The sequence below is a fragment of the Cynoglossus semilaevis genome, chromosome 15 (genome assembly GCF_000523025.1).
Source record: "Cynoglossus semilaevis isolate Cse_v1.0 chromosome 15, Cse_v1.0, whole genome shotgun sequence".
NCBI lineage: Eukaryota > Metazoa > Chordata > Actinopteri > Pleuronectiformes > Cynoglossidae > Cynoglossus > Cynoglossus semilaevis.
Window position 1 is genome coordinate 8,023,726 of NC_024321.1, and position 21,364 is coordinate 8,045,089.

General features: G+C 42.2%; 2 protein-coding genes across 13 annotated transcripts in view; both read left to right on the plus strand.

The window, feature by feature from the left end:
- The window catches only part of atp11c (ATPase phospholipid transporting 11C (ATP11C blood group)), a 36,866-nt gene extending 34,243 nt beyond the window's left edge, over positions 1 to 2,623 (plus strand). For all 8 annotated transcript variants that reach the window (XM_025062962.1, XM_025062964.1, XM_025062965.1 and 5 more), the window contains one exon: positions 335 to 2,623. Coding sequence is in view for 2 of the 8 variants with exons in the window: in XM_025062967.1 (XP_024918735.1) it covers positions 335 to 385 (51 nt within the window). In the remaining 6 variants the exon portion in view is untranslated. The remainder of the gene's footprint in view (positions 1 to 334) is intronic.
- On the plus strand, positions 674 to 21,364 carry mcf2a (MCF.2 cell line derived transforming sequence a). Of its 5 annotated transcripts, XM_025062971.1 has the most exons (33): positions 674 to 810; positions 2,702 to 2,852; positions 3,433 to 3,538; positions 3,618 to 3,823; positions 7,165 to 7,233; positions 7,331 to 7,445; positions 8,036 to 8,126; positions 9,438 to 9,557; positions 9,715 to 9,831; positions 10,337 to 10,486; positions 10,574 to 10,689; positions 10,803 to 10,917; positions 11,518 to 11,637; positions 11,943 to 12,134; positions 12,222 to 12,413; positions 12,515 to 12,686; positions 14,176 to 14,252; positions 14,342 to 14,427; positions 14,572 to 14,638; positions 14,736 to 14,851; positions 15,045 to 15,114; positions 15,228 to 15,320; positions 15,502 to 15,594; positions 15,946 to 16,071; positions 16,142 to 16,363; positions 17,189 to 17,281; positions 17,497 to 17,575; positions 18,111 to 18,174; positions 19,562 to 19,662; positions 19,737 to 19,849; positions 19,966 to 20,075; positions 20,258 to 20,361; positions 20,444 to 21,364. In XM_025062971.1, the coding sequence occupies exons 4-33, from the start codon at positions 3,724 to 3,726 to the stop codon at positions 20,482 to 20,484; spliced, it is 3,324 nt and encodes a 1,107-aa protein (XP_024918739.1). In that variant the 5' UTR covers positions 674 to 810; positions 2,702 to 2,852; positions 3,433 to 3,538; positions 3,618 to 3,723; the 3' UTR covers positions 20,485 to 21,364. The 5 variants fall into 5 exon arrangements, 2 of the variants coding, with proteins under 2 accessions (XP_024918739.1, XP_016894997.1); XR_003051895.1 differs by having other exon boundaries at positions 3,433 to 3,823; positions 19,720 to 19,849; positions 20,444 to 20,481; XM_017039508.2 differs by having other exon boundaries at positions 3,433 to 3,823.

Genomic DNA, 21,364 nt, shown 5'->3' on the forward strand with positions numbered 1-21,364 from the left:
CCCTCTAACCAGTTCTGCTTTACCAACCAAATCTGTAAAAGTCCATTAATTTGGGAGCTTACTAATTTGTAATGGTCTCTGGTGGAGGGATTTTTTTATGTTGGTTTTGTTTTTTTAAATTGTGGAATTACAAAGTGATGCCATCTCCCTCCTCACCTTCTGTGCTTTTGGCAGAGCATGACCTCTGTGCCCCACCAGAGGGCGACAGGTGCTATCTTTGATTGTCTTACTGATGGTAATGGGTTCCTTTCAGGGTCTTGTTGCATCCCCCCTGTTTCTGGACACAGACACCAGAGAAGGAAAAACTAATAAAACTGTTGTTGTGCTTTTGCAGATTGCAGCTGTGACACCACTGTCCTACAAGAACCTGAGGGAGCGAGTGTGAAGGAAGTCGTTGGTGACTCACTTCAAGGATGTCAGCTGGAGCTGAGTTCCTCTTTTTTTAATCTGAAAAGAGGAACAAGAAAATTAGAAGAAAAAAAAAACAGGAACCGTTGAAACATTCTGACAAAGATGGAAGATTTCCGACATGTGTCTCTGTGTTCCGTCCTTTTTTTTTTTTTTTTTTTTTCCAAATCCCTAATTGAGCATGTCCGCTGAGCAATGCTGTGGTATTTTATTCTCCAAAAAAAACGATGACAGGCATGAGTTTTCCTTATCAAACTTTTTTTTATAAACGCTAGCTTACAATTGGAATGGAAACACATTTGCCTTGTCAGCAGCTGTGCTTGACTGCTGTGTTTTAACAAGCGGTCGTTATGTTAGCTCTGAGAAATGTTCACCTGCATGAAAGAAGAAGAAGGCACCAAAGTAAGTTTCAAACCCCAGGCGTTCTTCACTGTGTTCTGCAGTGTTCTTTTTCTCTTCCTCAGCGGTCACACCTTAAGACTCTTCAGTTACTGTCCTTTCTTCTTTTGTCGTATTTCATGCGTTTCGGCGATTGCACTCATCCAACAGGCCTGAACTGTTGTTAGTGACAGAATGTGATTTCAATCCAGCTCAGAGCTGCAAACGGGTCCTGGTTCATAGATGTTAGTTTGTCTCCTGTAGTGATTCCGCTGCCTCCTGACCACTAGTGTGAATCCTTGGAGGACTCATTTTACAAAATGGAGACTTATCACTCAGTCCAAAAAGTGTGTTTGTCTGTGTGTGTGTGAGTGTGTGCGTGCACAAGATTGAGAGAGATTAGAGATTTATGTAATGTATTCTGGCAATATTGTGGCAAAACTAAAGTTGTCGTATCTCAGAGGTAATTTAAAGAGTCCAGTGAAAAATGAGACGTTTAATCATATACATGTGAATTGCACTGTAGAGAGTATAATTTAAACCTAATCTGCTCACAGCCAAAAAAAGACGATTGTAACATGATGGGACTTTGTCCACACTGGTGTGACCAGTCTCTGTGTTTTTTGTATGTATGTGTGTGTATCCCTGTTGTCATATCAGAGAGCGGGAAATTCCTGTGTGTTGATGAAAACCAGGATTACTTCAAACCTCAGTGGTGACGTAGTTCTGTCCGACATTTCCTGCACTAGAAACCATGGTTTTCTCATCAAGCAAATTGTCATAATGACACATCCACACACAAATATGTACATTTCTGATAGCCAAGAACAACACACACAAACACATATTCACACCGCACTAAATGCACTCAGACACTCGGGCCTAAATTAAGTATTTAAAGTCTCGCTGTTACCCCTCCCCCGACGTTGAATTCAAAGTGTAAAGAGAAACGGTTTATTTTACTGTGCCATGTTTGTTCTTCTGATTGTGGTGGTTCAGCCTTTAACTTATTTCTAGTGCTTTCTACATTCCATTTAAACATAGCCATAGTTCATCAGAGACTGACAAACCTATATCGTACCTTTTGGATATTTATTTAAGTGTATTTTGACTCACAAATGCTATATTTTATGACATTAACCTTTTTATCATTTAATGATTATGATTATTATCGTTCGAGTATACCTGTGTTACTTCAGCGTGTGATGTTTGGTAATCTTTGTCACAAACACAGGCAGCCCCTCATTGACCTGTGAACCATCTGACATGTAGTGAACCTATAGTCCACAGTCTCACCTGGTTCACCTCCACCGACTGTGTTCTAATACCGAAAGAAAACTGTAACAGCATTTTAAACCCTCTGTCATTGAGTTTGATCTTTTTGTTTGTAAAGGAGGTTGATTTTGACCTGCTGACCTCTTGCCTGCACTGTGCCAGAAGATACTGAACGTCAGAGGACGCTGTTGTGGGGAGCGGGAGAGGGGGTTGGCCTGCTTTGTTTAATAAGAAAAACCTTTAAAGTGACACGAGAGACGCTATTTTCCTCAGATCCAATGTTTTGCCTGTCAGGTTATAATGATGAAGTAATGGACCGTATTTTTAATGCAACCTTTTTTCCAGCCACTTTTTTTGTAAGAAAATCAAAATGGCCAAAAAATACTTAAGCACGAGAGGCTCTGTGGTTGTGGACCCTGTCCCTGAATATGAGGGGGTGGAGGTCAGTCACCTTCAGGCACCTCAGCTGCCTCAGCACTGCAAACCTCCAAGCTGAATGTACCTCTTTGACACTATAGTATATTTAAAGTTTTCTCAAATAAAGCCGACTGTTTTGAAGATAGAATATTGTCTTTTTTAGAACAGTTTTCACAGCTGGTTCTGAGTGTTTCTGTCTGCCCTCTTTGTTTCCTTGTTTTAGGTTTGTGTGCGAGGGTAAGAGGGAGACCACACCAAGCAGATGCTGTGCAGCACTGAGCTGGTTGTGAGGCTAAGCTGCATCAGCTGAGTGGCTGTGACTCACCAACGCTGCCGCTCCATGTGTGGCCTCAGAGAAAACACCAGTAACTTCTGTAAATCCCTTATGGAGGACGAGTGCATGAATGTATATGTAATATGTCTGCAGCCACTGATCCATTCATAATAGCTGTGGGCTGAGCAGTGGGCTGCTGAGAAAGGCTCTGTGTGCTGATGTGTACACAATGACACCCATTCATATTTGTTCTGTCTGAATGTGAATTATCTGCCGTGCTCCACAGGGGAGAAGCTTGTTGGCACGGGACGCGATGCATTTTCATTTTCATAAGATATTAATTCTCTACTGTGTTTGCATTAATGTTTAGATGAAGCTGGACAGAGTGGTTTCATGAGCGTAGAGGCCAAATATCCCAACAATCCAGCCCACTGTAGTCCAGTCAGCAGTGGTGAGATGTAGGAAGCAGGGAGGGAGTGCTTAGTGAGAGCAGTAGTTGGGAGGGAGTTGGCAGTGTGTCAGCAGTCGACTCTTGAGCTGTGCTCAGTGCAGAGCTGACGCAATAAAGCTCTGAGACAGCAGGGGAGGGAGGGAGGGCCAGAGGAAGCAGACAGCAGTGTCCAGATGGAGCCTGTTTGTTGTGGAGTAGCCGACTGAGAGCTGTGTGTGTGTGTCGACAGTGGTGGATGTGAGGAGGAGCCCATCACACCAACTCTGGGCCACAACAGGACCACAGACCACGGCTTTCTCCTCGCTGCTCTCTTCTCCTACTCTATGCGGCTCAAGGTCAAGGCAGGACGATTCAGCTTGGATCCGGGGACGGCTGAGGCAGGTGGACCTAACTTTCTTGGTTGTCTGCTGACAGTATGGAGGACTAGAGGACTCTGAGGAGGATGTGAGGTCTGGGCCGCTTTCAGAACGTCTCAGGACGCTGTCACGGTGTTCTCGGAACCTGGACGAGTCCAGGGGGAATGGGCCCATCCGCACTCCAGGAGGGAGAGACCAAGGAGGAGATGGAGAGCTACCATGACCTGCTCCAGGCCAGCTCTCAGCTTGAGAACACACTGCAGCGTGAGTATATACATACTGTCACTTACAGGCTTTATGGGACGGCACCGTAGCTGATCGGGAACTATTTTCCATTACGCATCCCACTGCTCTGCTCAGCTCAGCTCAGCACAGTGCAGCAAACTGGGACCTGTTACTGCAGAAGTCGATTTACAGAACGGACAGATTTGTGGAACAGTTACACAGGGTAATCAGAGGGGTGTGTGTGTCATCTCCTGCAACTGTGGGTTATTAAAGGGATCATGGCTGGTTCAAACCATCACAGATTCACAGACAGGTGTCGTAGTAATATTTGCAGCCTGACTATCTGTCATGATAGAGGTTAGTCCAACACTTTCTTTAGGAGAATATGAAGCTGCTGTGTTAAATACTGTGTCGTATGTTGAATCATACACTCTGTGTCTGTTCCTGCAAATGATGAAAACATACCACTCTAAAAACATCCCTCAAATATGAACCCTGTGCCTGACAGTGCTGCAAAGGTGTCCTCTTACATATAACAGAATGGAGGTGTGATAGTGGAGACGTGAGAGTAGCTCCTGATGTGAGTGACAGCTCCACAGAGCAGCGTCCTCCTGAGGCTGATGTGATCTCAGCAGGTTAGGTTATTGTTTAATTGATGGACCGCTGCCTCTCAGATTCTACTCTGGGATTATTGTATCACTGAGTCACAGTCTCAGGCCCACAGAGGAAAAGAACCCCACAGCAGGTCTGATATTCTGATGAAATAAATAGAGATTTATTGATCATTGCTGTACTTTACTTTTCAACACCATAGTTAATCTCTCCTGCCTAACTCACTGTCCCTGTCATTAAAGACTCTCTTTATGAAGTTTCAACCATTATTGTTCGTCAACGACAGAAACTGGTAAAACTATATATAGAAAATACATACATGTATAAGAATACATATAAATATATATATACATATATGTCTACATATATGTGTATACAATATATAGCAGCTGGTATTGTCTTAGTTTTTCATGACATTTGCACTTAAACCCCCCCAAAACAAACATTTTTTTCCAGAGACATTGATGAAGTTTTACAGATTTGACGAGTTGTCTCACTTTCTCAAAAACCGCTTCTGAAACCAACAGTTGCTGAAACAATTCCAGTACACAGTACCTCTGTGTTTCACTTTCACAATGATTTCCATTTCTTATGCACAATGGACAGACAAAAAAAAAACCCTCAAATAATTTTAACCTCTGCTCAAACTGAAACTTGTGCATGAACACTAGTCACAGTCAAATATGTAACTGTAGCCAAAACATGCATAACTGGATTTCACAAAACAGAACAATGCCATAAGGAGCTTTAATCATGGTTTTAACATCCAGTTTTGGCTTCCAGTCATTTTTTGAAATTTTAACCTTTCTCGTCAGCCGCCCTCCAGTCTAATCCCCTGAGCACCGAAGGCTTTATTTAGGATAATACCTCATGAGGTTAAACCAGTGTGAGGTTAAACCTTTGTGTTATATAAACAGTTTGTGTCTGTGTGAGGTGGTTGTTGTTCTGTGAAAAAATAATATAAATATTTAAACATTTTACCCTGGATATATTTACTCTTTGTAGCATTACATATTTGCGTAACTTAATGCAGTGATTCCCAAACACTGTGTCGTGGCCACTGGTGTGAGTTGGCTGTAAGAGAGCATCAGGTGTCTCTGTGGGTAAGAATGGCCGAGTAAACACAGGTTATTTGATTTGGACATACGCTCACTGTCCACACAGTAGACTGGAAAAGGTCACGGTCTATGAGGACACCAGAGAATTATTAAAACATGGGGCTGAGCATGAACATCCTGATTAACTAGATAAATAGATATTTATGTGTCATTTATATTTCTTCTGGCCGACAATCTCTAGTCTATTTCACCCACATGAACTTTAAAACCTGATTACATACCAAAATCGTGTGAAATCATTTATGCTGTGGGAATCAAGAATCCTTGAATTTCCTCGACCATCAGTGTAATAGAATTACTCAAGTGTCAAAGACAGAAAGGCTGAACTATTCTGGGTTCAGAATCTGAAATGACCTTGTTTTATTGCTCTTTTTTTTAAATTTTTTTTTTTAGGTTTGTTGTTATTCTGTGTTCCTTGTGGAGTTGTGTTGAAGGCTGGCAACCAACGTTTAAAAAATAAAAAAAGTCACATTTACTTCAGTAAAACAGCCATTTACAATAAACCTGGCCTATTAAAAACACCAGCTCTTAAAGCACGGCTGGATACAAACCAAGAATGCACTTCACAGGTGACAGTACGACAGGTCAGACTTAACGGCTGGTGGGGCTCAATAAAAATGAGTGTAACAACTGAAGCTTTTCACCAAAGATGATACAATGAGCTGCCTTATAGGCTTTGAACTCAACTACTCTGAGTTTCCATCAGCTGACAGGCAGGAAAAAAAATGACCCGAGGCGGCAAGAGTGTGGAAAAGGACTTCAGTAACTTTGTGCATGCAACACATCAGGTCAGGCAAAGAGGAGAACTGTACTGTATAAATACATACTTTAAAAAACAGAAGAATCTTATTCAAACACAGGCTGGTAATGCTGGGATGTATACTGCATAAATGTGCGTCTTTTGCCATTTTAAACTTGGTATGTTAATGGTTAAGAGAAATGCACCGTAAATGTCACTAATGTCTCTAACGCCAAAAAAATAAACCCTCACATGAAGTCGTGTTTAACCATTTTATCCCCAATGTTCTCAGAAGAACGGAGAACAAATCCCTGCTGTTTGTTTTTTTATAGTGACGTACAAAGACCATTCACCTGCAATGAATTAACTGCCATGGGAAATGGATCTTCATAAAGACCCAGCATTCTCTCTGGGCTGTGTTTTAATGGTTACATAATCCCAGCAGTGTGACAGTAACTGATCCAGCTCACACACAGTTTGTGTGTCCACACTGGGTTCAGGTTCTTTCTGTTACAGACACACATCAAATATTCAGCAGGTGTCAGTGGAGCTCAGTGCTAACGCTCTGTCAATGTAGGAAGGACTAAAACCGCAGTGGAAAATAATATCACTGAGACAAAGAAACAAACACATTAACATTTGTCACACACAGAGAGACTGGACAAAAGGGAGAATGCAAATAAAATGAAAGGATATTAAAACTTCAATATATAAAAATATGTACTTGATCCTTTTATCCCTATTTGACTGTTGTGCTCAGTCAAATTGGGATTTCCGTTTTGAACTAAGAATCATTATGTCAACAGTAAATCTGTTGCTTGGTCCACCTCTGGGTCACGACCCACCATTTAAGAAGCACTGCAATGATTGTGCTGCTTCTAAGCCTTAAAAAAATGTTGATCTTCCTCTAGAGGTCGCTGTCCCTGTGAGCCTGAAGGAGGTGGGAGGCTACATTGAGAAACAGGTGGCCTATCTGTCAGGTGAGACCGTCCTCTTTAACCTCCCAGTTGATTCTGTCTCTTCCACGTCAGTTCAGGTCCCCCTCTTTGATTCTCACTCCATGCCTCTTGTTCCCAGGGGGCCGTGGGAAAGACTCCAGCGTTATCATCACCCTCCCTGAGTGCTCAGCCTTCAGTGACATTCCAGAGGAAGCTTTAGCCAAAGTCTTCACGTACCTCACCCTCATCCCTCGGTGTGTCCTGCTGCCTTCCCCCTCTCCCTCCTCTTTCTCTGCAGTGCACCAAAATAACTAGCATTCTGATCACAGCCCTGTCTTCACTGCACCTGAGAGGACTCAGTCAAATGTCCTTCTGATGTCCTCTTCTGTTTTTTTAAACCTCACTCTGCCAAGACACGAGTAAATTCATTGTTTCTCAAGTCTTTTTAATTATTTTAGATGCTCAAAACATTTTGAACAAGACTGGAGACATATTCCTCTTTCAGAATGACAACAAACTTCTGTGATCTCTAAATATATCACCATGTTATTAGCTAAGGAGTTTACATGTATACATTTAATTAATTTTTTTAAAAATTTATTTTATACTCTAATTCTTTAATAAGAGCCGTGGGTATTTGACTTGCCCTTCTGCCTGTAAGGACATGGTTCAGTAAGCTAAACGAATCATTTTAGATAAGTTACTGAACTAAACTGACGATGTACATTAGTGATATCATCGGTAAACATTATTGTCAGGAACTCTAAATCGAACTGATCAATTGTCATGTACCAATAATGACTAAAAACCAGCATAACCTCAATGTTTGTAATTTCCCGTGCAGTGCAAGGCAACCTGGAGTCAAGTTTATCATCATCTTAGACCGACGACTGGACACATGGGCATCAATCAAAACAGCACTCGCCAGAATAGCAGTGAGTTCCCGCCTCCATTTTAACCATCTTAATCCATCGCCATCCGCTGTGACGGAGATGCTGATTAAGTTTAGTTGCTGTCCAAGGTACTGAATCACAGCGTCAGCTCGATCGGTTTTACAGAAATTATTATTATTATTATTATTATTGTTGTTGTTGTTATTGTGTATTTACAGACTATACTCCCGAGGGTTGGGTGGTTCAGTGCTGAACTACTCATTGCTTTAGGTGAATGAGTAAGCAAAAACTGTGCGATGACGCGTGGGATTGGTGAGAGAGTTGGGGGAGGAGGAGGAGGAGGAGAGGGAGAAGAAAAAGGTGGTGTAGACAGAAACATTGCAGTCAACTCCTGCCACCCTCTGTCGGAGTAGCAGCGTCAGAGCTCAGGCAGCCGCAGGAGGGAGCTGCGTACCTGAGGGATTCTGCATCTTTTTTTCTTTTTTCTTTTTTTCCGGACAGCCGTGAACCTAGCATTTACTCGCGATGACCTCCAGCACCATGGCTGACTGCTTTTACCGGCCGGAAATCCCAAAGATCCGGCGGAACCCGGTAACTTAGTTCATGATGGTTTAAATGAAGCGTGTGAGGAGTTTGGCTGAAGTTTCTTCGACCGGTGGGCAGGGTTAATGCGGCAGTGTCTGCTGCTGAGCCCAGTGTAGCACTGCGGTGCACGGCGCTCGTCTGCTGCTTAGTCATGACAATGTCTGTGCATAAAAAGATGAATGAAACCAGATCATGTCTCTGTGCATGGGAGGCGGGAGGAGTTAGGGCATGTTTATTTCAAAACAAGACCCTGTGGCGTGAGTCTGCCACTGCAGTGAAGTCAGGGCAAATGAATGTCAAAGGATTCTCCACGTGTTAAAGGGGAGTTGGTATCAGGAGGAGACGTTGTATCTGCATTAGGACTGCGTTAGAAATGGAAATTTTTAATACAGTTTTTCTTTTTATCTATTTCAGCATTTTCTGTGGTGGATGTTCATCCCTATATTTCCAAATATAATGTACTCACACCTCAGTATGCTGCTGTAATGTACTGATGAGGACACGACTAACTTTACAGTCATGTCCTTCCCTGACCTGCAGTTTATGATGTACATAAATGTTGTAGAGACCAGACCTTGGATCCATTAGTCTGACACTAATGTACACTGTAACATTCTGGCTGATGTAGAGGACTTCAATCTGGTTGATGCTTCTTCTGAGGCTCATGTTTAAAAGTGTACATGAATGGACACGGTGCACATCACACTGTCCATGAATGTCATCGCTCTAGTGTCTCCTAATGTGAGAATCGTGTCCTTCCTCCTTCAGGCTTCCTTTCCTGGGAACTTACACCTGGTCCTGGTGCTGCGTCCGACCAGCTTCTTTCATCGAACGGTCACTGACATCGGCTTTCGCTTCAGCCAGGATGACTTCATGCTAAAAATGCCAGTAAGTTCCCTGTGTTACCAAATATGGAATATAAAATATGTTTCTTGTGTGTTTTTATTTCAACATATTCTTGATCTTTTTAAAATAGGTGCTCAAATCAAGACAAACAACAAATAAAAATATCTAGATAAATATTGCATCTCCTGTTTGTCTGAAGGTGGTGATGCTGAGCTCAGTCACAGACCTGCTGCACTACATCAGTGAGAACCAGCTGACGTCAGAGTTTGGAGGAACTTTGGACTATTGTCACAGTGACTGGATAGTTCTGAGAACGGTACTGGAACATCATCAGTTCTGAAACAGATTGGTCACAGAATGATCTCTGGATCAAAATGACTCCACCTGATACCATACAGTAAAATGACAGCTCACAATATTTTCACATTCATGAACCTGAGCTGATATTACTTTATAGTATGATTTCCAGGTCTGTCAAATCAAAGGGCAGCTGTGGATCAATCATGATTGATCATTAATCTTGGTGTCTACTTAACGACTAAGCCACATGAGGATATTATAGGTATTTTAAGTCTGAGATACTTAAATGAAACAAGAACTTTTTTCTACAGTGTGTATAAATAAGTTGTATATCAACTGTGTGTCAGAGCAAAACTAATGGATGGGCGGTGGAATTATTGGATGTACAGTACAGTGTGTACCATTCTGCATATGGGTTACAGGGGTTAACAATTTTAATCTCACTAATTTCACAAATTATTTCAGGCTTTGACATCTGTAATAAATGAACAGATTCACACCGTGGTTTCTGCTTCCTCCAGGCTATCGAAAGTTTTGCTGTCACAGTCAAAGACATTGCACAGATGCTTCAGGGTTTTGGCACGGAGCTGGCAGAGACAGAGGTGCCTGACAAAGGGAAAGCCATAGAGTATCTTCTGGAAAACCAAACTGCAAAGTACAGGAAACTCAAAGTAAGGTTTCACTAATTCACATATTTACTTCCTGTCAGGGTTAGAAGACAAAAACCATCAGTTTAGAAAATGTATCGTTCTTGACAGGAAGCAATCAGGTCAGTTTCAAAAGAAGGTCATCGTCTTCTCTCCAGCCTGGAGACTTCAGAGAAAGAGGACGACTGCCACTGGGACGTGAAGCTGGACTGGGAGACAGTGCAGAGGTCAGGCATCTCCAGGCAGACTTTGATAAAAAATTCTCTTGGATTTAAACCACAACAGGTTTGTTTATTTATAGCTAAATGAAAAAGTCTGAACCTGTAATGCTTCTTTGTAGACTTCTCGCTCAGCTCAGAGACATGGAGTCAGCATTTGATGGTTTCTTTGAGAAGCATCATCTGAAGCTTCACCAGTACCTGCAGCTACTGAAATACGAGCAAAGTTTTCAGGAGGTAAATTCCTGACATTCATGTAATTTTTTATTTTATTTTATTTACGATAAGTTTGGTCATCGACAACTGGTGTACTACATTCTTAGAAAAAACAAAACGGTTGGTTAGGTGCACGGTATTTATAAGTTATGTCAAAAACAGGGGGCGCTGTAAGAGTGTTTTTATAATGCATACATAATGGAACAGCTATTGAGCTTGTTAAAAGAGAGAAATATAACTTGAGTTTTCCTGGCATGCCCTTCTAGATTAAAGCGTACCAATACTGCAGTATCCTGTAGCGTACTGAATGCTGTGACACAGATAGAACAGTTCACACAGTAAAGACAGTGTGAGAAGAAAGCTGGTTATGCAAGCAACGAGCTGTAAAGAACCGAGACGAGGCAGAAGAATGTGGAGGAGGCAGCAGCACGTATAGAACGTCCTTATTGTCTGGACTACAAAGAATGTGGACTGAAGAAAAGACAAGACATATTTTACATGTGTGAAAACCTGTGTTCAAACCAGCTGTAAAAACCCTGACACACGGTGGAACGATGTCACAGTAGGATGTACTGCATGTGCAATTACAAACTCATTTGTTTTTGGTTGTTTCTTGTTCAGATGGAGTTGTGTCTGGGACATCTGACAGCTCAGGAGAGAGAGTTCTCTGTGGCTGTAGAAACTCTGGCTCAGACTGAACAGGCTCTTAAAAAGCTGAACACGCTCGAGTCTAACGCACAGGTCAGTTTACACCAGTGTTTGCTTTGATTCTTAGTCTCAGTCGTTGTCTTTATTTCAGTTGTAACTAATTAAGTAATAGGTATTTTATTCAATGGAACTGTTTTATTTTTTTTGTTTAGTTTGAGCTGCCAAAATATCAAACATTATTTGACTGAACTTGTAATTTAATATTTATAAAACTCTAGCATTTTACTGAACATTATTTCTATTTCTATTCTATTCTATTCTATTGTATTCTATTCTATTCTATTCTATTATATTGTATATTATATACCTGTGCTGAAACCATCCGTCTTCTTCATCAGGAGGTGGTGTCCCGGGCTCAAATCATCATCCTCCATGGACACCAGCTGTCGGCCAATCACCACTTTGCCGTGGCTCTCATCATGCAGCGCTGCAACGAGCTTCGCCATCACTGTGATACACTCAATGCTGCTCTGAGGTCCAAACACACTCATCTTAAGCACACACACCAGCTGCTCATCTCCCTTGGTCAGGTTAGTTCCTCCACACACACTCACACATCAAGACTCTAAAACATTTGATGCGTACACTCAGATGTTCTCTCTACATCTTCTCTTTAGGCTCAAACGTGGTGTGATGATGCAGCCTACCTGCTGGCCAATCAGCTGGTAGAAAACTGTCAGTCTAGGCTGGGGGCCCAGGCTGCATTAAAAGACATTGAACAGTTCCTGGGGGGGGCGCCATCCATCCTGAGCACAGGGGCTGACATCTTGAAGATTGAATATGAGGCTGTGGTCACACCTAATCTGCAGGTGAGGTCTGAGGTTGTCGAACTCTTACCCAGAAATCAGCAGTAACTCACCTGTCTCTGTGTTCAAACTCAGCTCTTTTCTCTGTGTTCTCTCTGTGTTAGGCTCAGATTGGTAAAACCTTTGAGAAATATGCAGCGGTGCATCAGATGATTGAGAACCGACAGACTTCCCTGAGGAAACTGGCTGATAAACATGTGAGACCCATCCAGCTGGTGACCCCCAGACCAGAAAACCCACCACACTCCAAGTCCCCTCTCTTCTCCCCCAAACATGGTACAGTACACCTGCACACTGTTTCCTGACACACACAACTCATGCCCTGCTGTAGGTCCTCAGTAACTGTATCATTGTAGCTAATACAAATACAAGACTCACTGACTCTTCCTTCTCTGTACAGCCCTCACACATGTTTAACATGGCCTCACTCTGACCAGAACAGATTAGTGTCAAACCATTTACAATCCGCATCCCGAGTATTAAACCACAGATGCTATTAAGCAGATTCTGAATTGTTTCAGTTCATCAAATTATCTCAATCACTATATTTTTGTAATGTACAATACAGTACAGTGCAGTACAAAACAGTACAGTACAGTAGAGTGAACCTCAATCGTAGTGACTCGTCAGATCATTAATGCGTCATAAATGTTGGTTTTGCACCAGCATCATTCTCCTCCAGGCTTTTTATTTAGCCTAAACAACACACAGTTGACTTGTAACAAATGAACCTAGGCTGGAGTCACCCTTCCTCTCATCCATACCCTGTATGGGGTCCCGGGCCCAGCAGCAGTCCCTGCACTCCTTGCATCTTTCCATGCTATTGCAGGGCCCAGCAGCAGTGCCTGCACTCCTTGCATCTTTCCATGCTAAAATTAGCACATCACAGGTTCCCAGTGAATGGGCCTAAGGTGATGCTGACTGGGCTGGGCCGGGCTGGTCAGCAGGCCACTGGGCTACAAACAAGGTAGTCATACATATAATCAGTCCACTGGGAACGACAGCGCTGTTCTAACAGTCCACATACAGTAGATGCCGTGTTATATGTGTTTCATATCACATTAAAGAATGTTTCATCTTCTTCGCGTCTCGTGGGGTTTCACACAAAAGCAGCAGAACACAGCAGAACCCTATTAATACTGTATGTTTAATTTGACGATTTCTGTTTGATTGTTTGTGCTGCGAGTGCACACGTCTGTGTCCAGTGAGTGTATGAAAGTGAAAACAAAATTAACAGGCGTGTCTTGGATGTCCATTCATGTCTTTAAGGCTTTGTTCTTATTAATGAGAGCCTCACAATCAGCGTGAGTGTGATGCTGATGCCCTGTGAGGGTTCTTTGTACTGGGAACAGCAGCTTCTGAGCACAGGAGATGAAGGAAACTGGGCTGAGCTTTGATTAATTTTACACAGGCATACACACATATATGTGCATGTTTAACATGGTACGGGGGGGGGGGGGGGGGCCCAAATACTGCTCGCCATCTAAGGTATCAGAAGGAATCAGAAGAACTGGAGAAAAAAAGAAGGAAATATGTGGTGCCAAACGCTGCGTTAGATCTGTTTCATAGTGTTTTTTAAGACTTAATCATTTCAATTGATCTAAAAGCAGAGGTTGTAAAACCTTTTTCAGGGTGAGTGTCTTACTTGTCCCCCATTGCCCCATAGTTGTCCTGGTTTATATGCATAGAGAAATATTTGAGCAGCAACTCCGAAGAATATAATTATAATAAGCTCCTTAATAAACTGCTGCCTTGTTTGTCACAGCTGATGGTTTGAAGTTCACCTTTGACCTCTCGTTACCTGGGAAGAGATCATCACGTAAGACCCCCCACACAAGAAAAGTAAGAAAAATAGTCAAAGATATGCATTCATTTAACGTTCACAGTATTTTTTAAACTATAATGTTAATGCAATGTAAAAATGTATTCAGATAGAGGTGATCCATGACTACCAGGAGAGTCCCGGCTGCGTCTCCTACAGTCTGGAGGGAGACGACAGTCCAGATCTTCTGAAGCGGTGAGGAAGACAAGAGGAGGTTTGAGTTGGTGCTCGGAGCTCCTCTTGATGTTGTTTACTCTGGGATTCTCTTTGTTTGTTTGAGCTAATGATACCCTCTGGCTCCTGTGTGTGTGTGTGTGTGTGTGTGTGTGTGTGTCACAGTCATGTGATGAGGGAACTCATAGAGACTGAGAGAATCTACGTTGAAGAGCTGCTGTCAGTGCTACTGGTAAAGAAAACCCCAAAACATCAAATAAAGTCTGTAATCTTTGCCGTGTGTTGAGACTCAGAGCACGATTCCCTTTGTTCAATTATTTCTGCTCCAGGGTTACCGGGCAGAGATGGACAATCCAGAACTTTCAGGGCTTCTGACCCCAATCCTGCACAGCAAGCGAGACGTTCTCTTTGGAAACTTGCCCGAGATTTACAATTTTCACAGTAGGCAAGTGATTCATGGAAGACATTGAATTTATCGTTGATGTGTTCGAACCATAGATTATTTATAAAAAATGGACACAGAGTCAAAGTTAATAAGATGTTGATCAGCTTCTAGTGGAAAAATGACTCTTGTGTTGAACAGCTGTCAGCACTGAAGTTGATGTCATATTCAAGTCATGTTTTTTCCTGAAATCCAGGATCTTCCTCCAGGACCTGGAAGGATGCCTGGAGGCCCCTGAAGGTGTGGGAGCTTATTTCCTAAAGCGGGTGAGAAGAAACATATACTGCAGACTGTGTACACTGGGAGCTAACATTAAATATACAGTATGTTAAGTGAATGTCTCTCTCTGAACGTGTGTCTCTTTTTATATCTCCCCCAGAAAGAGAGTTTTCAAATGTACGAATGCTACTGTCAGAATAAACCACGCTCTGATGCTCTGTGGAGACAGTTCTCTGACTGTGCCTTCTTTCAGGTCAGCCCTGCCTCCATTTCACCACCATTTATATATTTTTAATTTGTTATGTTCTATTTTTAACATGTCATGTCCAAAACTGACTCAAACCCAAAAATAAATCACAGTCAACAAACAAAACCTTTTTGTTTATTCACCTCTGTCACTGGTTTTTTTAAGCTTTCTTGTCTTTCTTCTGAAGGAATGTCAAAAAAAGCTGGAGCACAAACTGGGTCTGGATTCATACCTGCTGAAACCAGTCCAACGCCTCACGAAATACCAGCTGCTGTTAAAGGTAATTCATGATAATCTTGGTCTAAGTTTTAGGTTTTTTTTTTTATTGGATTTTTTTTGGTGCTTTTTTAAACAGGTGTTTACAACTTCTGATTAAAATTTGAATTTTCCTTTATTTCTATTAGCCTTTCCTCAACAATGTAAAAACTATCACATTAATAAAGACGTGTTAATGCAGTTACTCGATGTGCTGAAGAGCAAAGGATTCTGGTCTGTAAATCTCTGCACTCAAGATATTTTACCGTTAATATACACTACAACTTCCTGCCACAAGAGTGTGCTGTTTTACTGACTATAGATATTCAAGTAGACGTATTTACTATCTTTGCTGTTGTTTTGTGTCTGCACTCAGGAGCTGCTCAAATACAGTACCGACTCCGAGGGAACCTCTGAACTGCAGGAGGCGCTAACAGCCATGCTGGACCTGCTCAAATCTGTCAATGATTCCATGCATCAGATCTCCATCACAGGATATGAGGTGAATTAGCGGCGTGTGTCTGCAGCGTAGTAAATAAATGCACTTTAACAGAATGTGTGATTCTCTGCAGGGAGACCTCTGTGAGCTGGGCCATGTGCTGATGCAGGGCTCCTTCAGTGTGTGGATCAGCCATAAGAAAGGCCCCACACGTATGAAGGAGCTGGCTCGATTCAAACCCATGCAGAGACACCTCTTCCTTTATGAGCGAGCTCTTCTGTTCTGCAAACGGAGGGAGGAGCACGGAGACGGCTGTGACAAAACCCCATCCTACAGCTTCAAGCACTGTCTGAAGGTCGGTCCCTGTGTTTAACCTGTGTGTCTCAGAGGTGTGAACCACACATACATGACACACCATGTAGTGATGATGATGAAGAACACAGTCATTCGAGGTGTCATTGGTAAAATCTTTGTTTTTTTGGATACAGTATAATATTGTTCACTATATTTTATTGCTGGGTCTGGAATCAACATCATACTTTGTCCACTACTCATGTTTACCCATGATCTTTATGGAAATATGTTCTATATAAATTATTAAATTATTGATTAAATGATATAATTAATAACTATAAAATAGTTATTTATATTTTATTATATATAATATTATATTTTATTGTCTCCTACAAACACTAGTTCTCAGATCAGAACATGTTACTGAATTAAAGAAAAATGAATAGTACTAATCCCAAATGATAATTTGAATATTTTTGTCTCTCTCTGTCTTGTCTGACAGTATCAGGTTTAACAACAACCGTCTCTAACAGTCCTGTCTCTCTGCTTGTATTTGTTTCCAAGTACGTGTTAGAATTCCACACACGTACTTCTTTGTACTCCCTGAGTTTCTGCTACTGCGTAGTTTGTGTGGTGTTAAAACACCACCTAGTTGATGTGAGCTGATGTGAGCAGTGGAACACCACTGGTATCAGCAGCAGCGGCTTCTGTTTTTGATTCATTATTGAGGATGTGGTGAGGAAGCAGTTGTACATCAGAGATTTGTCTGAATGTAAGTGTTCTGACAGGACAGATGTGAGACATGATGTAAGTCTGATGTATAACCTGCTCTTCTCACTGTCTCCGTGTGTCGGTGTTAACGGTGTGTGTGTGTGTCTCCTGACAGATGACTGCTGTGGGAATCACAGAGAATGTCAAAGGAGATGTGAAGAAGTTTGAGATCTGGTACAGTGGCAGAGAGGAGGTGTATATAGTTCAGGTAAGGTAAAAAAAAAAATCCAGAAAAACTTTCATACGATTGCCTTTAGTAGAGACGGCTCTGAGCGCCACCTCCTGATTCGTCCTCCGTATCAGTAAGTACGGCATCGAACTACAGCTGTGTTAATGCTGTGGCTACAAAGTTCTACCTACAGGATGTTGTAATGATGTGAAAGTCTTGTGCGGACTGTTGCAACATCTCCTGCTGTCTCCCAGGCTCCCACCGTGGAAGTGAAGATGGCCTGGCTCAATGAGCTGCGCAGAATCCTGACTAACCAACAGAAGCTGCTCAGAGGTTCGTAAAAGAAGCAGGATCTGTGAAGCTGACGTTTGAACCGGAAACTCCTCAGGACATTAGCTCTGAATCCTGTGTGTCATGACATGTTGCTTTTAATAGGATAAAAAAATAAAGTCACATGACTGATAGAAAAGTCTTTCTCCTTCTAAAAATGCAGCGTTAAAGACCTTGACCTGATCTATTCAAATAGTGGCTTGCGTGACACATGTGGCATTTTTTTAATTATTATTATTTACAAACGTCTGCGGCTCAGCTAAGCTAATGCTGTTCTTCAGCCCCCTTTCTCAATTTCTTTGTCTCTGGCTGCCTCACTGCCACCTAGTGGCTCTATTTTTCTAGTAACTATTTCAGGCTTCCTTAACACTAACATAAGAAAAGGAAAAATGAAAGAAAGAACAATGGTCAATGCTAATTGGATTATTTTTATGATTCTAAAAAATACATTTCTGGATGTTGTAACATTTGAAATATTGTCATTAGGAGAATCTTATTTATACTCTAACCACTGTAAACCTTTGTTCTCTTCCTGTAGATGAAGCGTATCAACATGGTCAAATGGTTGAACATATGCAGCTTTCCCCACCGATCCCTGAGAGGTCAGTGTCTGTGAAGTATGGAACATGACTTAGACTTTAGTCTGACAGGGACGGACGTGTGCAGAACATATCTGTGGTTTTAAAGCACTGCTAAACTTTGCTGAGTTTATCTGTTTGGTCACAGCTTCGGTGACACTAATAAATGATTTGCCATTGCTGTGGTAAAGACGTTGTATGGTTGGTAGAAGCTCTGTGTGGGTGTGGTGGTCTGTGAGGTCTGGTTGCATATCCCCACTCCTGCCATCCACCCCAACTGCAGGGGCATGCGGCCGTCCAGAGGGGTCCTCAGGGGCTGTCTGCCGGGGTTGGACTTTGTCTCTCTGTCGGCTGATGTGTTTCTGTGCCTTCGCTCCCGGAGCCCTCGCCCCAGAAGTCCCCGGCAACGGCCCCGGCCGCGTCCCCGTCATCGCCCCCAGCGCCACTGACCTGCCCTAACACGCAGTGGTAATCTTTGCCTGGCTCACTTCGCCCTGGCATGACCCACCTGCCCTGCCTTGGGGTCCAAAAAAAAAAACAAAAAAAAAAAAACAAACTCCAGGGCCTGTGCCTGCACACTGATCCTCACACTCAATAACCTGCCCTAACACGCAGTGGTAATCTTTGCCTGGCTCACTTCGCCCTGGCATGACCCACCTGCCCTGCCTTGGGGTCCAAAAAAAAAACAAAAAAAAAACAAACTCCAGGGCCTGTGTCTGCATACTGATCCTGACATGCAACATGCATTCTGGTTCATTACTGACTCCCTTTGACATGCTGACAGGCCTGTTTCTCAGTGGCTTTTTCCCATGTTGTCTCTGACATAGTAAAAACCAACACCCTGAGTTCTGCTTCTGAGATATTTGCTATTTTGCATGTCAATGCAAAGGGCAAACAAAAAGAGAAGTTTGGGCTTCATTTCATTCAATTTTAATTTATTTCTTCATGACAGATGCTTTTTAAGATGGGGCTCATTTCTTGAGATCTAGTCGTCAACCGTTTGCAGTATTTGATTGTTTGAAAAAAAAAAACAATCCCTCAAAACTATGGATCTTGATAAATGGAGGCCAGATCTTCTGTTGTGTTGATACATGCTGACTCCCTTTTCCAGTGAGTGCTTTGTCACTCCATGATTCCCACTCTTTACAGAGGAGCTTGCACATGGCTGCTCTGTGTTCTCTCTGCTGTCTGCTGATGCCTGAGTGGTCATGACTGTGTGGGAGACAACAGGACAGAGTTGGTCCTTGGCACTGATCTGGAGTCAGCTACACTGTGTGTTTGCTTATTGATATGTATCAGATTTAGGAAGTGTTAGCTGTCCCTGGATTGCTTGCCTAAGGATAACCATCTATCCTGAATGTCTTCTGCTACAATATTTGTACTCATCTGTTGTATGGTGCTGTTCACCCAGCAAACAGCAAAGGGCGTCAGTGAGCTCAGAAGAGACAGAGTCAGGGAGGAGCAGTCCAGACCCCCAGCCTCACTCCCCTAAACACCAGCACAACCGCAGGAGTGAGTACAACGTGATTAAAAACTGTGATGATGAAAAAACCCTTCAATTGTGAAAAGTGATGTCACTGTTGCAGGTTGGCCTGGAGCCAATCAATCAAGAGGAAACTGTGAGGGTCTGGAGGAGTGGTCTGGAGGTCCAGATGTTTTTAACCCTTCTGACACAGATGATGGCGTTTTACTGGCAATGGTGAGACTGAAAAATAGATGATCTCAAATGTTGGCGTCTACTTTATCTGTTTCTATTGTTCCATTCTTTATCATCCTTAGATCAGGGATAAATAAAAGTGTTGGCCTCTCCCCTAGTCTCCAGGCAGATACAGGGCTTTGGCTGACAGTCTTCAAAACGGACCAGACAGCATCACAATCAAATGTGGAGACAACATTCAGCTGCAGTATGAAGAGAAGGGACGCTGGTGAGGTTTAAAAAAATAAAAAATAAAAAATATTTATATATATATAAAGCATATATATATATGGAGTCCTCTAATACAAATGCAGATTTGTTTTTCTATTCTGCTTTCATTTAATGTAAGGAAACATTTGTCTCATTTTTCTCTGCTAGTCTAAATCTCTTTCTAACTCCCATTTTTTCAAGGCTTGTGAAAAACCTGAGTCGACGACAGGAGGGCTTCGTCGCAGCTGCCAGCCTGCGGCTGATTGTTGGTCACAGTAGCCGAAGACACTTCTCCAGACTGGGGGGTAAAAAAAAATAAACTCAACACGAACAAACTCCTAAACTAACGAGCTACATTATTTTTTAAATGTTTTTTTCCCCTTGTAGATCCAGGAAACCTGAAGGTGAGGAAACTCAGTTCCCCGTAGAGAAGGAAAAGCACAGAATGTGAATAAAATATTTCCTGCAGACACAGGAGGATGAGACTGAGCCATACCTGATATGTTAGTGATGCACTATCGTCTACACACACACACACACACACACACACACCCCCGTTTGTGCTGCAGAGTTGACCTGAAGTAGGAATGTCTAGGCGTGTACATAAGACTTGGTCGACGATCTCATTGGTCCGCTCTCTGACATTTGTGGAGGTGTGGGGTGGGGTCGTCACACGAGTCCGTTCTCCTCTTTGGATTCGTAGAGTTCCTCCTGTTTCATCCAGATCCATTTTCTGAATGTGAGTCTGCTGCTGCTGCGACAGTGGCTCCTTTTCCAAACTGTGGATTTTTTTCTCCAACCTCTTTTACAAACCTAAACTTGAAGTTTCTCTACCTGAATGTGTTCATTTGTGTCACTGCTGGACTGATGCTCTCCGAGGACTTGGCCTGAAACATTTCAAACAGAGACTTTTCTACAGAACCATGGTCATTTTACAGCACTTATTGTACTGTACGTCAGCGTTTCATCTTGTAGTTGGTTAGTTGATATTTTTCATTCGAACTCAGCCTCACTGTGTTTTTCTAAAGTTACAGAAAGTCAAAAACACCAAAATGTGCCATACCATAATGCCTTTCATTTCCTGCTTTGTATATACTGTTAGCTAGTCAGATCGTGTTGCTTTTACTTGAACTAATAATTATTATTAAGATGCACTTTAATATAAGAGGAAGAAAATATAGGAACACACAGCCACTTTGTTTTGTTTTTCTGGTCTTATATATGTAAACATGTTAAGTTGGTACACTTGCTAAAGAAATGTATCTTTGTTATAGATCTAAACATTTCTCCTTTGGTAAAAAAAAAAGG